General features: G+C 38.6%; 1 protein-coding gene across 8 annotated transcripts; it reads left to right on the top strand.

The window, feature by feature from the left end:
* Positions 1 to 1,288: 1,288 nt before the first annotated feature.
* Positions 1,289 to 12,946, top strand: LOC144537162 (poly(U)-binding-splicing factor PUF60-like). Of its 8 annotated transcripts, none has more exons than XM_078280630.1 (11): positions 1,289 to 1,372; positions 2,840 to 2,935; positions 3,728 to 3,817; positions 5,025 to 5,075; positions 6,161 to 6,322; positions 6,440 to 6,532; positions 7,827 to 8,040; positions 8,132 to 8,364; positions 8,997 to 9,129; positions 11,900 to 12,147; positions 12,265 to 12,946. In XM_078280630.1, the coding sequence occupies exons 1-11, from the start codon at positions 1,352 to 1,354 to the stop codon at positions 12,562 to 12,564; spliced, it is 1,641 nt and encodes a 546-aa protein (XP_078136756.1). In that variant the 5' UTR covers positions 1,289 to 1,351; the 3' UTR covers positions 12,565 to 12,946. The 8 variants fall into 8 exon arrangements, with proteins under 8 accessions (XP_078136756.1, XP_078136757.1, XP_078136761.1 ...); XM_078280631.1 differs by having other exon boundaries at positions 8,997 to 9,111; XM_078280635.1 differs by having other exon boundaries at positions 8,132 to 8,322.
* The last annotated feature ends 1,315 nt before the right edge of the window (positions 12,947 to 14,261 follow it).

A 14,261-nucleotide genomic window follows, 5' to 3' on the forward strand; every position in this document is an offset into this window, starting at 1 on the left:
TAAGACAAATCCTAGTATGTATTGAGTATATTTTGATGTTCACATTAACACATTTTCTAAGCAAGTATTATGATTTATAGATATTTAGAAGGCATCTCCAGTTTCATGGTAAATATATATTTAAATGATTGAAAAATAAAATGGATATCACTCTCACATTCCCTCACTTCTTTCCTTGAGGTCCTATCACAGTTACAATATCAGAGCTATACTCACTGTTGCCCAATTTAACAAACTTAGGAAAAGGAACAGTAGATGTTGACGTTCTTTTAAGTTAGGCTGTATTACATTTAGAATTAGGTGTTGAAAAGCCAAATTATTATTGGGGAAAAAACTAAATGTAGTTTTGGACCATTTGAGTCAAACATAATCAGACCGAAGCCGATTTTTCTTTCGTAATTTTAAAGTGTGCAACTGACAAGGAATTTATAAAGCACATTAATCAAACACAAAAGGTACATATTGCAAGATTGGAGATGTTTGTTCTTCTGTCAACAAACATGGAGCTGAAAGCAATTACAAAAATATATGGTTTTGATTAACTTTCAAAAAAACCTTGTTGATTCAGTCTGTTACAAGAATATAAACTAGTGTTACAAACACATTACAAATAGTTACAAGACCACAAGTTGTATATAGAGTAACATATCCCACCTATATATTATTAAAAAAAAACATTGTAGGGAAGAAGAGATACTTTTTGTATTTATGAGGGTAATAATTTGTTAAAGGCTACCAACATAAATCCAATACCATAGCAGCATGACATTATTTTTAACACATTCAACCGTGAGATTAAAAGATACCTGTAAACTGTGGCAAGATATTTGTAGATTTATCTTTGATAAGATTAGAAGATCTGTACTTTTTCACTTTAATGTTTTCAAGAAATAAATGCTTCTTAAGACACTGGTATTGTGGAAAGTTGTCTTGTTTTTCACTTTTGTAAATAACTCCGGCGAAAAAGAAAAGCTATTAAAATGTAAGATCGTGCTCCTTATTTAATATTTTCACTTAATAGATTTTCTATTTATTCTTTGCTGACCCTTGGCATGTTTTGTTTTTTGTTTGATTTATGTTTTTCTTCTCCTTTGTTTTTGTGTATATTTTCTTATGTATCTGGTAAAATAAATAAATAAGTAAAGTATTACTGTTTATTCGCATTACTGATTTAAAATAAAGAAGAGAGAGAGAGAGAGAGAGAGAGAGAGAGAGAGAGAGAGAGAGAGAGAGAGAGAGAGAGAAAAAACATCACATCCACCCCATGGTTACATTATCGCGATACCATGCATAGAAAACGTAAGGATCTCGCGAGCGTTGTGGTGTGGGCCTTTCCAAGAAGGTGTGCTTCATGGCGGTAACAGAGACTGCGGTAAATAAATCCCTTGATAAATAGACACATTAACGTTTCCAGCTACAGTGGCGGTTGCGTAAGTAATTCGCGATGTTTAGTGAAATTTATTTGTACGAGATAGCCTGTGAAATGACAATATATCTCACTGGGGAAAATAGAGCTTGCTTCAAACGCCATTGTAATGAATGCCTAGCTAACATCAGCTAGCTCCTTGGTAGCAAGAAAGATAACGTAACTAGCTAAGCTAAATCGAAACCAGGCCTCGCTGATCACATAGCTAGTGCTTTTTGGTAATAATTATGCAATTAATAATTTAGGTGTAGTACAGATAGGTCGTAGTTAATGTTCATATCGATTTTAGCTAATCCCGTGTTCGCCTAAGGTTTAACCTTAGCCCGTTGTTGCTACTTTATCTATCTAATGTAGCTTATGTTAGGATGAGCTCCGTTATTAGCATGCATGTGCATCACGCTAACGTTGGCGAACTAAAATCTAGGAACCTTTTTATAGGAAGGAAGTCATTACTCATCACACAAATCAATGGTGCCGAGCCTGTAGAATTCTACATGTATTATTTCTAGTTTTCGTTGACTAAAATTTAAGGAAAGACGGGCTGTCTATGTGAAGATTGCAATGTAAAAATAATGCCAGCTACCTGTAGGGCTGGGTATCGTTCACTTTTTTTTTTTTATACCGTGAATTCGATTCCTGAACGATACTTTTTTTTTTTTCGAAATCTATTTTTAACAAAAATAAATTACACATTACGTTACACATCTTTTTAATCATTCTCATTACTTTATTTTCAAACTCATTTACACCTATGTGACGCACACTGTAGTCGTGCCTCTTTAAAATACAACACCACACATGAGCCCTTCTCTGTAACAGTGTTTTTCTGCATGGTCTACGTGGTGTAAAGTTAGACATCCAATGGCAAGCATTATTAGATCTTGGTATAAACATGCTGCATGCTTATTAGCTCACTATCACTGATGAAATTTACACCTTAGGTAGTGAATGAAGAGGCACTTTTCGATACTCTATGCTAAGGAGGCAATTCGGTCGGTGCTTAAAAGTATCGAAGTTCGGTACCCAGCCCTAGCTGCCTGTTTCTCTTATTGTTAGTCTGAAGGCATTTTTTATTTCCCATAGAATTTGTTGAATTGTTAAAGCTTCCCCATCAGTCCTCTTCCCCTTGGGGGCTTTCCTGCCTCAGTCTGGTGGACCCAGCGATTAGCGGGTTGCGTAGGTAAGGAGTTTGTCCCGTCCCACCTGGTTTAAATCTGGGTGTTTGTCCTGTATGCTAGAATATTAAATAACCTGTGCTGTGTGAGGTGATGTGCAACGCTGTTTTTTATTTATTTTTATTTTATTTTTTTTATATACTGGGAAAATATAGTTATGTATGTACATACAGGCAGGTGTTAATGCTCCCAACTCGGTTTCTCAGTTTCTTCATAAATTGCTTTTTCTGAATTGCAGGGAGGTGAAGCTCTGACGATGGAGAATGGACAGGGCACAGGCTCCAAGCTTGGCCTGCCGCCTCTTACCCCAGAGCAGCAGGAGGCACTTCAGAGGGTAGGAAATCCCTGACATACATGTACCTTTAGTGATAATGTAAATACCAGTGTAAGTTTGCATGATAAAAGTGAATCAGTGCAATTATTTACTTGCAAATTTGGGGAAGGCGACTAAATAAACCTGTTTTTATTCTGGAGAAAGCCAATTTCTTGTCTGTGTAACTGGGTGTCTAATCAGCTTTTTACTTTTGTGCATGACAAAGACTGAAACTTCCATGTGAAATGTCCGAGTTTGACATTTGATGTACAAATAATGAAAGTATGATGTAATTTTAACAATGCAGGAACCCTTTTGAAAAGCAGATTTTTATTCTTTTTGCAATTTCTTTATTACATTTGCATTTTATTATCTTTCAAATATCTGACATGTAAGTGAAGGCCTCATTTTAATGTTGGAAAATATTCTATGTGCCTGTTTGATATTTTTCCTCATAGGATGAGAACACATTTAGCTTCTTTGCTGTTTGAATGTATCTGAAAATATTAATACAGATATTGCTGACATTTTTTTGGTCTTAGTAATGTGTTTTTTTTTTTTTTTTTAAAGAATCTTTTGGGCTTTTCCGCCTTTTAATTGATAGGACAGCTAGGTGAGAGAGGGGGAAGACATGCAGGAAATCGTCTCAGGTCGGACTCGAACCCTGGACCTCTGCGTCGAGGCACAATCCTCTCAGTATATGTGCGCCTGCTCTACCCACTGAGTCAACCCGGCCACACGGTCTTAGTAGTGTTATAAGAAGTGTTTGTTCATATGAGGAACTTGAATGTAATGACTTTTCTCCTTTTCCAGGCAAAGAAGTATGCCATGGAACAAAGCATTAAGAGTGTGTTGGTGAAGCAGACCATCGCCCATCAGCAACAACAGCTCACCAACCTGCAGGTGAGATGTGTAAAATGTATTGGGACTCTGCGGGACAAAGTTTGTAATGCATGTGTCGTCTAAGTCTTGATTCTAGACAGAATATCTTAGCCTTTTCATTAGGGGTGGAATGGTACACAGAAGTCACGGTTCGGCTCAGACATCACGGTTCGGTACAATGGAGAGAAAAGCAAAACAAAAATGTAGAAGGAACTTTTTTTTTTTTTTTATTGTGCATGTCTCAGGCTGTACCACCTAGTGTCATACAGTCTCTCCCCTGAGCTAGCTGCAACAGCCTGAAGTGTGTAAAGTAAGATGTAAACAATAAGTACCCCACATTATCTCCAGACTCCATCTGTAACTTGTAAACAAAATAAGACAATCGGCTATAAAACTGAAAATACAGCATCTCTTATTTATGAAAGTGCAAATTACATAAAACAACTACTACTCTACTTAGGCGAGACCTTCCCCGGCAAAAGTATTCTTGCTATTAAGTGCAACAGGCATACCTTTGCCAACTGGCCACGACCTCCTGTAGCTTCTCAGCTATGTGAGTGCTTGTGTGCTGCTCATACACGGGCTGCGTCTGTAGAACTGACGCTTTCATTTCCCACGTCAATAAATTGAGATTGCTTTCCGTAGCACGAGGAACTACGTGGGTTACTACGGGGGCTACAGATTAGGTGTCCCTAAAGAAACGTGTATCTAACCGTAGTTCCGCATTACATTAATTCATTTTTTAGTTTTATGTATTTTTATACTGTGTATTCTCCGTGTAAATTCATATGCCAAGACCTCCGTACCGTTTCAGTTCAATATGAATACATGTACCATTCCACCCCTACTTTTCATATATTGTGTAAAAGCTCTCTTGGGAGTCTTACTCTCTTCTCGCCCATGCTGTGAAAAAGACCACGTGTAGACCATGTCCCCTTGCTTTTGCGTCTGCTCTTTTTCAGGTGGAAAAGATCGTCAAGAAGGCATTGATTATGTTAAATGCTTTGCACTTTTAAAGGGGATTTGTTTGTTTATTGCTGTGTGGTGTTTTGTAATTTAGATAGGGAAGGCAACTCCCCAAAGTGTGTTGTTTAAAGGGAGCTTCTGAATATAGTGTTATCTTAACCACTTTTGTCTATCTAGCAAAGCAATGACATTTTTGAAAAAGCAGAGCTAAGGCATATCTAACCTACTTTTCAGCACTTTTTTCATCTTTACTGTCTTTCAGATGGCAGCAGTGACAATGGGCTTTGGAGATCCTCTCTCACCTTTACAATCGGTCAATAGATTATTAAATTATTTTTCTGTGCGCATTCCCAATGGAAAAGGACTGTTACCCTTCTTTTACTGGTTGCTTTGGCAACAATCCCTGCCCTTTTATCTAACCAAAGAATGCATATTTGAAGAAAACATGGCTTTCTACTGCTAGTGTAGTGTCCTCTTTGAGCTCATTGACTGTTATTAATCGTTGAAGCACACATTTGCTTTCCTGAGTCACATTGGGATCATTTGCATTAGTATTTTTAACAAGTTATTTAAATCTCTTTGGTTGTTAATGGACTTTTTTTAAAGGGTTTATCAATGTGAAAAAAGTCGGTTCTCTTTAAGAAATATATGCATTTGCTTGATTTAAAAACTAAGTTCTTGGCATGGGGCGAAAGAGGGATAGCAATCCCTTTTTTAATGGACCAGAATGAGAGAACTGCTGGAACAGGGATTCTTTTTGGCCATCTAAAAGTCAAGTTGTTCTGTCAATGAACAAGTCAACTGTCCATTATGTCATGAATTAGGCACATGTTTTGTTGGTAATAGAATGAAATAACACAAGCAGACTGACTTAAAGGCATCCGTAAACAACACAGCAACTTTAAGTGGTTAAACAATCCCTCCCCTTAGACATGAGAAGAAAGTTTAAAAGGTTTCATCAAGACTTTTTATGGATTACGTTTGAACGCCACGATTACTTTTGTTACCTAACTTGCATCCCTGGACTACAGGTCAGTTACTGAAGCCAAATATTTGTGAGGGCTGTGCATGTCAATCACTTCAGTGTGTTTTTCTCCATATGTTTTTTCTATAGTGACAGAATAGAGGTCATATTGTAATTAGAAGTCGTGACATCAATATTTTCTAACTGTTATACATGTTAGTATTTTTTTTTCACAAAGTTCTGTCCATTGATTACAGTATCACATTATTACCCTATTTACCTGTCCATACCCCCTAACTTGGAATTGGCCTCTTAACTATTTTGGGGCAAAGCCAGCACAGTAGAAAATAAACATTTATTATTATTAGTGTATTAGTTCTCCTTTTTGTTTTACTCTCTAATGCTTATCATGTGTTGTTTTCCCTGGCTGGCAGGTGGCAGCTCAGCGGCAACGAGCCCTAGCCATCATGTGTCGCGTGTATGTGGGCTCCATATACTATGAGCTTGGTGAGGACACCATCAGACAGGCCTTTGCCCCCTTCGGCCCAATCAAGAGCATAGACATGTCTTGGGATTCTGTTACAATGAAACACAAGGTCAGTGTTAACCATGGTATACATTTTTCTTTTCCACCTTGATTTAAATGCGGAAGATTTTACAGATTGTACAAGTAAAGCTGCCTAACTCTTCAATGTTTGTATATGACTGTGTAGGGGTTTGCCTTTGTGGAGTATGATGTGCCAGAAGCTGCTCAGCTGGCTCTGGAGCAGATGAACTCAGTCATGCTGGGGGGGAGAAACATTAAGGTGAGTTGCCTGGAGATAGGAGTACCTCTCGATGTCTTAGGTACACGGAAACAATTTAATGTCATATATATATATATATATATATATATATATATATATATATAAACAAAATAGGAGATTATTTTTTTTTTTGATTAAACAGATTTGGATTCCTTCCTGAAATTTGGGATATTGATTCAATTAGTTAATTAACTGCTTTTGTGATGACTTGTGAAATTACTCATATGTGACTAATTTCTCTCCCCCTTTGCTTGTCTGTCTGTTGATTCCCAGGTGCGTGTGATGTGTGTATGTCTGGGTGTATGTTTAGTGTACTGTCTGTTTGTGTTGTGTGTTATGCTTCCATGATGTCATCAAGGCTATTTTAGTGACCAGTTCCAGTAGGATGCCCAGCGGCGCGTGGCGTCGCTCTGTGTCCAAGATGTGCTGATGATGGGCTGCGCCTGGTTGGTGTTGCTTGGCCGCCCCATCTGTAGTACAGATCCCAGTCGTACTTAGATACTCGTCTTGAATAGGGAGAGGAAGTTTTCAGGGTGCGTAGCAGTAGCATGATACACTTAATGCGTTCTCCTTTCGGTTTTCCACCAGCTCAGCCAGTCACACTGTGCATGCACAGTGTGACTGGCTGAGCTGGTGGTTTTGAAATAACGCTTGTTTGATATTTTCGGAGATAATTTACAAAACAGCTTTGTATTTGCATTGTAAATGAAGTGGTAATTAGTACTATGACAAGTTGTATTGTTTTTCACTCTTGTAATGAGAGCTGACAATGTATGTCTATATTGCATAACTCATCAAGAATCTAAGTGCAGTAGTGATTAAATCCATGTTCAGCTGATGGACATCCCTTAGAGACCCTGTTTGTTTTGAATTTGTGGTCATTTAAAATGAGAGTTCTGAGAAGTACAAGGGATCTACACAGAACTTTAAGTATTGTCCATAGTTTAGTGTTCTTGTCTTTTTATGAAAACATGGAATATTTAGTACCTGGTGGCCAGTATAAGAATGATAGGACAGGCAAGAAATGTGCAGTTTTTTTTTTTTTTTTAAGATCTCAGAACCACTTTATCAGATCCTTCAGATAGTGTAGTAATGGGCATGCACATATGCAAAACCAGAGAATACTTGCCAGGATAGCATTGTGTCATAATTGTAGGAGGAGAGTGGCTTTGACTGAACTCGGTGGTTGTCGAAAGTTAGTGCTGCAGGGATTTGGAGTTTTGCGGTAGTGCGTTCTCGGGTTGGTTCTAAAATCCCTTACTCAGTAGCCCTGCTGGTATGATCTGTGCTATAGGTTGGGCGGCCAAGTAACATCGGTCAGGCGCAACCCATCATTGACCAGCTGGCAGAGGAGGCGCGCGCCTTCAATCGGATCTACGTGGCGTCTGTCCACCCTGACCTGTCAGATGATGACATCAAGAGTGTGTTTGAAGCCTTCGGAAGGATCAAGTCTTGCACGTTAGCCAGAGACCCCACCACAGGGCGACACAGAGGCTTTGGCTTCATTGGTGAGCTGGAGGGCCCTCATTCGCTCGTGCTCTTTGTGTTGCCATTGCTCCGCTATTTACTATTATTATTATTATTATTATTCACTTGCAGAGTATGAAAAGCCTCAGTCAGCCCTGGATGCTGTGTCTTCTATGAACCTCTTTGACCTGGGGGGTCAGTACCTACGGGTGGGCAAAGCAGTGACCCCGCCCATGCCCCTACTGACCCCCACGACCCCTGGTGGTCTGCCGCCGGCTGCAGCTGTGGCCGCAGCGGCAGCCACCGCTAAGATAACGGCCCAGGCAAGTATGAATCCCTTCCAAAGGGATTTAATGGCCTTCCAGGTAAATATAACCCAGATCTAGCTAGAATTGACACCAAAAGCACAGATAATATGGGCATAGAATATTTTTATTGAGGTGACTGGGAGAAGCCCAGTTTTGTAGGATCACATAAAAACAGTACTTGCCCTGACAGTGTCAATTTAACAGCCCCGAAAAATGAGACATTCTGGGCTCAATCTTTTTTTTAAATCCAGTTCGGTGTGTTCAAACAGTCAGATCTATTTTCCTTTTTGTAGAGTATACATTATATAGTAACGTAAGTGATAAAAGCTCCTCCCATTCACTGATTGGGTGTGTAAGCTAAGAGTCTTCTCTTAGTTAGCACAAACACATTGACTGCCATTTTTCGGTGTGAACAGTCACACAATGATTAACCAGACAGTTGTCTTCCTTGTAAAATGTGTCATGATTGAAAACTTTCTAAACATCACTGCTGTAAGTTTTTGACTTGCTAAGAATAGTCTGATTTTGTTAGTGAATCTATACTGTAATAATGTATGTGACCTTGATTCTCACTCGAGAGGCAAGGTTGAGCTCACTCTGTGCCATACTGTGTGATCGTTGACTGTGCTGCCTTGTGCTGTTCTCTGTGTGTTTCCCTTACCTAATGTCTTCGGCCCCCCTCTCTTAAGGAGGCTGTAGCCGGCGCATCAGTCCTGGGAGCGTTAGCCGCGCCCCAACTTCTCAGTCAGCAAATGGGAATACCTCAGGCTGTTATGGCTGCCCAGGCACCAGGGGTCATCACAGGTGTGTACAAAGACATGAGTGAGTGCTCATTATTATAAAAGCAAGAGTTTAATAATTCTTAATTGTGCTGTTGCAATAGAGCTTTACAAACAATTAGGGCTTAAACGATTCCTCGAATAATTCGATTACAAAAAATCCTCGATGCAAAATGATTTGCCTCGAAGCTTTGTTAAATCAATGTTACCAACGTTGTATTGCTGACGGACGGTGTTTCCACACGGATCATTATTATTTTCGCACACCAGACGCTGCTCAGTCTGCTGGCAACACATGCCAGAGCGTAAATAGTGAGGGGCTAAGAGAAGAGACAGGCTGGAGAAAACGACAAAGTGTCCAAAGTTTGGAATCGGTTCAAACGTGATTAAAACGAAAACTCTGTACGGTGTCTACTGAAAAACCGAACTAGCTTACCACAATAATAGCACGACGTCAATGCTTCAGCATCTCAACAGAAAACATCGAGTCTAACTTAATCATCCGTTCCACGAAACGGACCCGACAAAAGTAAATCACGGAGTTGTATGGACGATAAAACTACACCAAACACAACAACTACCAAAAACGGACAAGAAAATACGTTGCGGTGACCACAATTTGATCAAAAGAGCCGACTTGTTGACCATCCCGTCGGAGAAACAGCTGATTGTTGCGCACCACTCGCTCTCTCTCTTCACGGAGAAAAAGCTGATCAACGATCTACTAGCATAAATGTAGCGAAGCTGTGTAGCATTGTAATGAAATGTATTTACTAGGGCTGTCAATCGATTAAAAAATGTAATCTAATTAATTGCATACTCTGTGATTGATTAATCGAAATTAATTGCATACATAATTAACGGTGCCTGAACCGATACTTTTTAAGAAAGTAAAAAAAGAAAAGGAAAAAAAGGGTACTAAACAGTTGGTGACATTAAAGAATGGCTTGTTTATTGCGAAGGCCATATGGTCAAAATTAAATGATTTAATAATAATGTATAACAATAACTTATTTCACTAGTAAATTGCTGTTGAACGACAAAAACAACCAGATAGGAAATGGACATTTACAATAACTTCAAATGCACCACGAGGCTGTAGTTTACCAGTTTCATTGAACGCACCGTCTGTGTTTCTCCGACGGCAGCTGCAGATTGTTACATACCGGTGTCGAACCCTCTACAGTAAAACACAGTCACACTTTACACCGTTTAGCGTTTGGTGTCAGCATTGTAACCGTGTTTAATCCAGCTACTAGCTAGCGGTAGGCTAACGTTAGCTGCTGTTGAGTATAGCGTTAACTAGCTAGCGGTAGGCTAACGTTAGCCACTGTTGAGTATTGTTAACTAGCGTCACATGCAGCGGTGTTTGTTTCCTGTAACGTCTGTTTCAGAGCATCAGAGAGAAGCGCAGACATATCAGTGGCACCAGATTTTCGTCTGTATGCAAACGTCAATATGGAATGGATTAATCTGCGTTAATTTTTGTAATGCGTTATTTTTTTTCTCAGATCAATTAATCGAAATTAACGCGTTATTTTGACAGCCCTAATATTTACATATACTTACATATAGGCCTATATACAGATCAGTCTCAGGTTGAAACTTGTAGTTCTGAAAGTTTAGTTGCACAACTTAAGGTCATGTTTAATGTATGCCTTAGTGTGAGGTTGATGTCATTTCAGAAAAAGTTTTCTTTAAAAATTTTACTATGTAATATGGCACTTAAATGCACTTCATATGTTTAGTTTTTTGAGAGATGATATTGTAAGCAATGTAGGCAACAAATGTAGCTTTTTCCAAAAATTTAACCAAACTACTGTTTATTATTGCTCTTCAATAAAACAAAAGTATTTCTTATCCGATTAATCGATGGAATAATCGGTAGAATACTCGATTTACTAAAATAATCGATAGCTGCAGCCCTACAAACAATGCAACTTAACCTATTGTTTTAAAACTCTTGCCACTTTTAAAGGTCTTAACTGCTTACCTTGTTTTGCAATGAATAAAGCTTGTGAATATAATTTGTTTATTTTTTCCATATTTATCATGGCTGCATGTTGACGAAATATGCCAGGTTTTAGTAATTTAGGATTAGGCGGTATTTTTTTTTTTTTCTCCTTTCCTTTTTTTTCCCTTCTCATACCTTCCTGACATTTTCACTGAAGTATAAGTCTTTCTGGGTTTAAATAGTTATGGCCCATAGAATAATGAATAGATTGGAAATGAGCGCCCCTTTCCCATAAATGATTGCTTGTGACCTCTGGTGACGCGTGCTGTGCAGTACAATACATCACTTTTAATATAGCATCTCTGTATCAGATTACTAGAAAGAGGAGTGTCTGTTTCTGACTGTATTATAAATCATACTTTCAGTATTCCTAAATACCCTGGTATACTGTAATACCTCAATACTGTTAAAAACTCGGTCGGTCATAATCCTCACAATATTTGGATAACTGTACATTTCTATGGATCACAAATACAGTGTCTTGCCAATTTGTATGGCCACCCAGATGACTTGATGCTGCAATTTTAGAACTCATTGGCATATCATTGAAAGAGATTTTAGAGGATGGGTTTATCCTAGCCCCCTGTAATGGTTTCAAGTTGCAAGCCATTGTTAGACATTTGATTAACAGGATCAATACTTAAATTAACGTGACCCACAATGAGTGTGCTTTATTATCTGGTCAAATTAGCACATGCTCTAAGTAAATACTTGACTATGGTTGGTTGTTTCCTTTTTTAAGAGTTTGTCTATTTGCCCATTTGATGTCACTGTCTGCATGTCTGCCTTTCCCTAAAAGGTGTGACTCCAGTGCGTCCTCCCATACCAGTACTTCCCCAGGTTGGTCTTGTGAACCCTGTGCTTGCATCACCTCCAGTCCTGTCTAATCAAGTTGGTGGCACCAACCAACAAGAGCGGAAAGAAGAGAAAGAGGAGATGCTGCAGGATGGTACAGGGCAAGAGATGTTGAGTGACCAAGAACACATGAGCATTTCAGGCAGCAGTGCCAGACATATGGTGATGCAGAAACTGCTTAGAAAATCAGAGGTGAGGTTTGGGAAATTAGGGGGGTCAAGAGAAAGTGATTAAGGCTTTTATTTACTCATTATCATCAAAATGTTAGTTTCTTTTTATTTGTTAACTTCTTGCTTTACTCCTCTCCAGTCCACGGTGATGGTACTTCGAAATATGGTTGGACCAGAGGACATTGACGACGACCTGGAGGGTGAGGTGACGGAAGAGTGTGGGAAGTTTGGCTGCGTCAACAGAGTCATCATATACCAGGAAAAGCAAGGAGAAGAAGAGGATGCAGATATCATTGTCAAAATATTTGTAGAGTTTTCCATGGCCTCAGAGATGAACAAAGCAATCCAGGCCCTCAATGACCGCTGGTTTGGAGGTCGCAAAGTTGTCGCGGAGGTGTATGACCAAGACCGTTTCAACAGCAGTGACCTCTCTGCATAAAGTGTCTGAAATGGTTCACCAGCACCCATCCCTATACCTGTCACCCAAACTCATTTCAGCCAGTCAGTGCAGCTAGAGATGCGGTCCTCCTGAAACTTGTAATTATGTTTTTATTTCATTTTTTTTTAAATGCTGTTGATATTAATGTTAAACACCCCATTAGGGGGATTCATTAAAAGTATTTCCATGTCGATTTTTGCTTTATCTGTGAAGACAACTTTTTTTTGGTGCAAGTTTCAAATTTTGTAATCCAATCTTGTAACACAATTACGTTTTCCTGCTTAGTTCCTTTTTATTTTATTTTTATTTTTTTTTCGTGAAATTGCCGGGACATGTAAACACTTTCTTTCCCTGATTAAAGGTTATTGTTTGTCCAGAAAAAGCGTGATGCCATTTTTTATGTATGGTTATGAATAAGGAAACCTTTAATTTTAAGGTATTGGTAAACACACGTGTGTTCTGGTTGTAGAACATAGCATTTGATTAATAAGTAAAAACATGTACTTAAAGCATTTGTTGATGATCTAATATTGTATTGGTTATTCTCAAATGCCACAGCTTAGTTCTGTTTGTACAGGGGATGAACAACTTTTCATACCCAGTTTAATAACTATTCAGACTTGAAGCAGAGGTAGGCTATTTTTACTTTAGTATCAGTAAAATTATGAGCATACTGTATCTTGCCTCTACCTCTGACCACTCTGTAAATGCAATTCTCCTTTGGCATACTGAATGTTGCCATAGTTCTTAAACTGCTTCACTTGTCACGATGGGTTTGAATATTGTGGCAGATGCATTGTTAATGGACCTTTTTCACAGCAGACATTTTAACTTGTCATAGTAGGAAAAGCACAGCTGAAATTGATAACCTTAACGATGGCTCAATTCCATCAAGTGTCCCAGTAAGCTATTTCAGTGAGTCAGCATGAACAATACCAGGGCGCCTCCTAAGTGGAATGCAGCCATCATTAATGGTTTTGAATACACCTGTGCTTTTCCTACTATGACATGTCAACATGTATTTATTTTTTTATCTGCATTATCCCCATAATTAGTTTGTATCATCTACTTAAAACCAAACAGTAATTTGAGGAAGAATAATTTGTAGGTGGATGACTGACAAATGGTCTCTTGAATATTACATTGGTAAAGAAACATGATTGCTTAAAAAATGTTGAACAGTAAAGCAATATTGAAGTAATCAATCAAAATCAGATCGTCTATATGCATGGTTTTGTTCACTTTTGTGCTCAAGGTCATTGGACCAGGAAAACGTTTTCTAAAGGCTACTTGGAGCCGTTTTCTGTTCTGCAGCCTACTCGTGTGTACTATGCATGACACATGACAGGAAAAGTCATTTTATTTTGGATGGCGCAGCAAAAATAAAGTAGCTGTTGACTTAAGCAGTGTGAATGTTAGGCAAATTACTTAGTTTCATTCGTCAATCCACGCAAAGTTAATTGGCAGTTAAAATGCAGCAGGACGTCGGGAACAGTGGTGTCCTTTCACCGAGGATCCTGGAGTGCCGGTGCCATTTATTTTACCATGTGAGTAATTTATGATTATTATTTACTAAGAATTTTCCAGCCATGACAATATTTTTTGTATCTAGTATTATATTTGATTTTTTTTAGTAGCACTGTATAAGTTAAAGCCAACTGATACCCGCCGCTAGATGGCGCTATAAAGTAACGTAA

Source organism: Sander vitreus, chromosome 22 (assembly GCF_031162955.1).
Source record: "Sander vitreus isolate 19-12246 chromosome 22, sanVit1, whole genome shotgun sequence".
In the NCBI taxonomy this organism is placed as follows: domain Eukaryota; kingdom Metazoa; phylum Chordata; class Actinopteri; order Perciformes; family Percidae; genus Sander; species Sander vitreus.

What these genes read in the sequence shown, in the direction of transcription:
- LOC144537162 (XM_078280630.1), top strand. Translation starts at nt 1,352, where the DNA reads ATGGCGGTAACAGAGACTGCG. An exon ending in AGCAGGAGGCACTTCAGAGG is followed by an intron (nt 2,936 to 3,727) that starts GTAGGAAATCCC and finishes CTCCTTTTCCAG; the next exon opens with GCAAAGAAGTATGCCATGGA. An exon ending in AACTGCTTAGAAAATCAGAG is followed by an intron (nt 12,148 to 12,264) that starts GTGAGGTTTGGG and finishes ACTCCTCTCCAG; the next exon opens with TCCACGGTGATGGTACTTCG.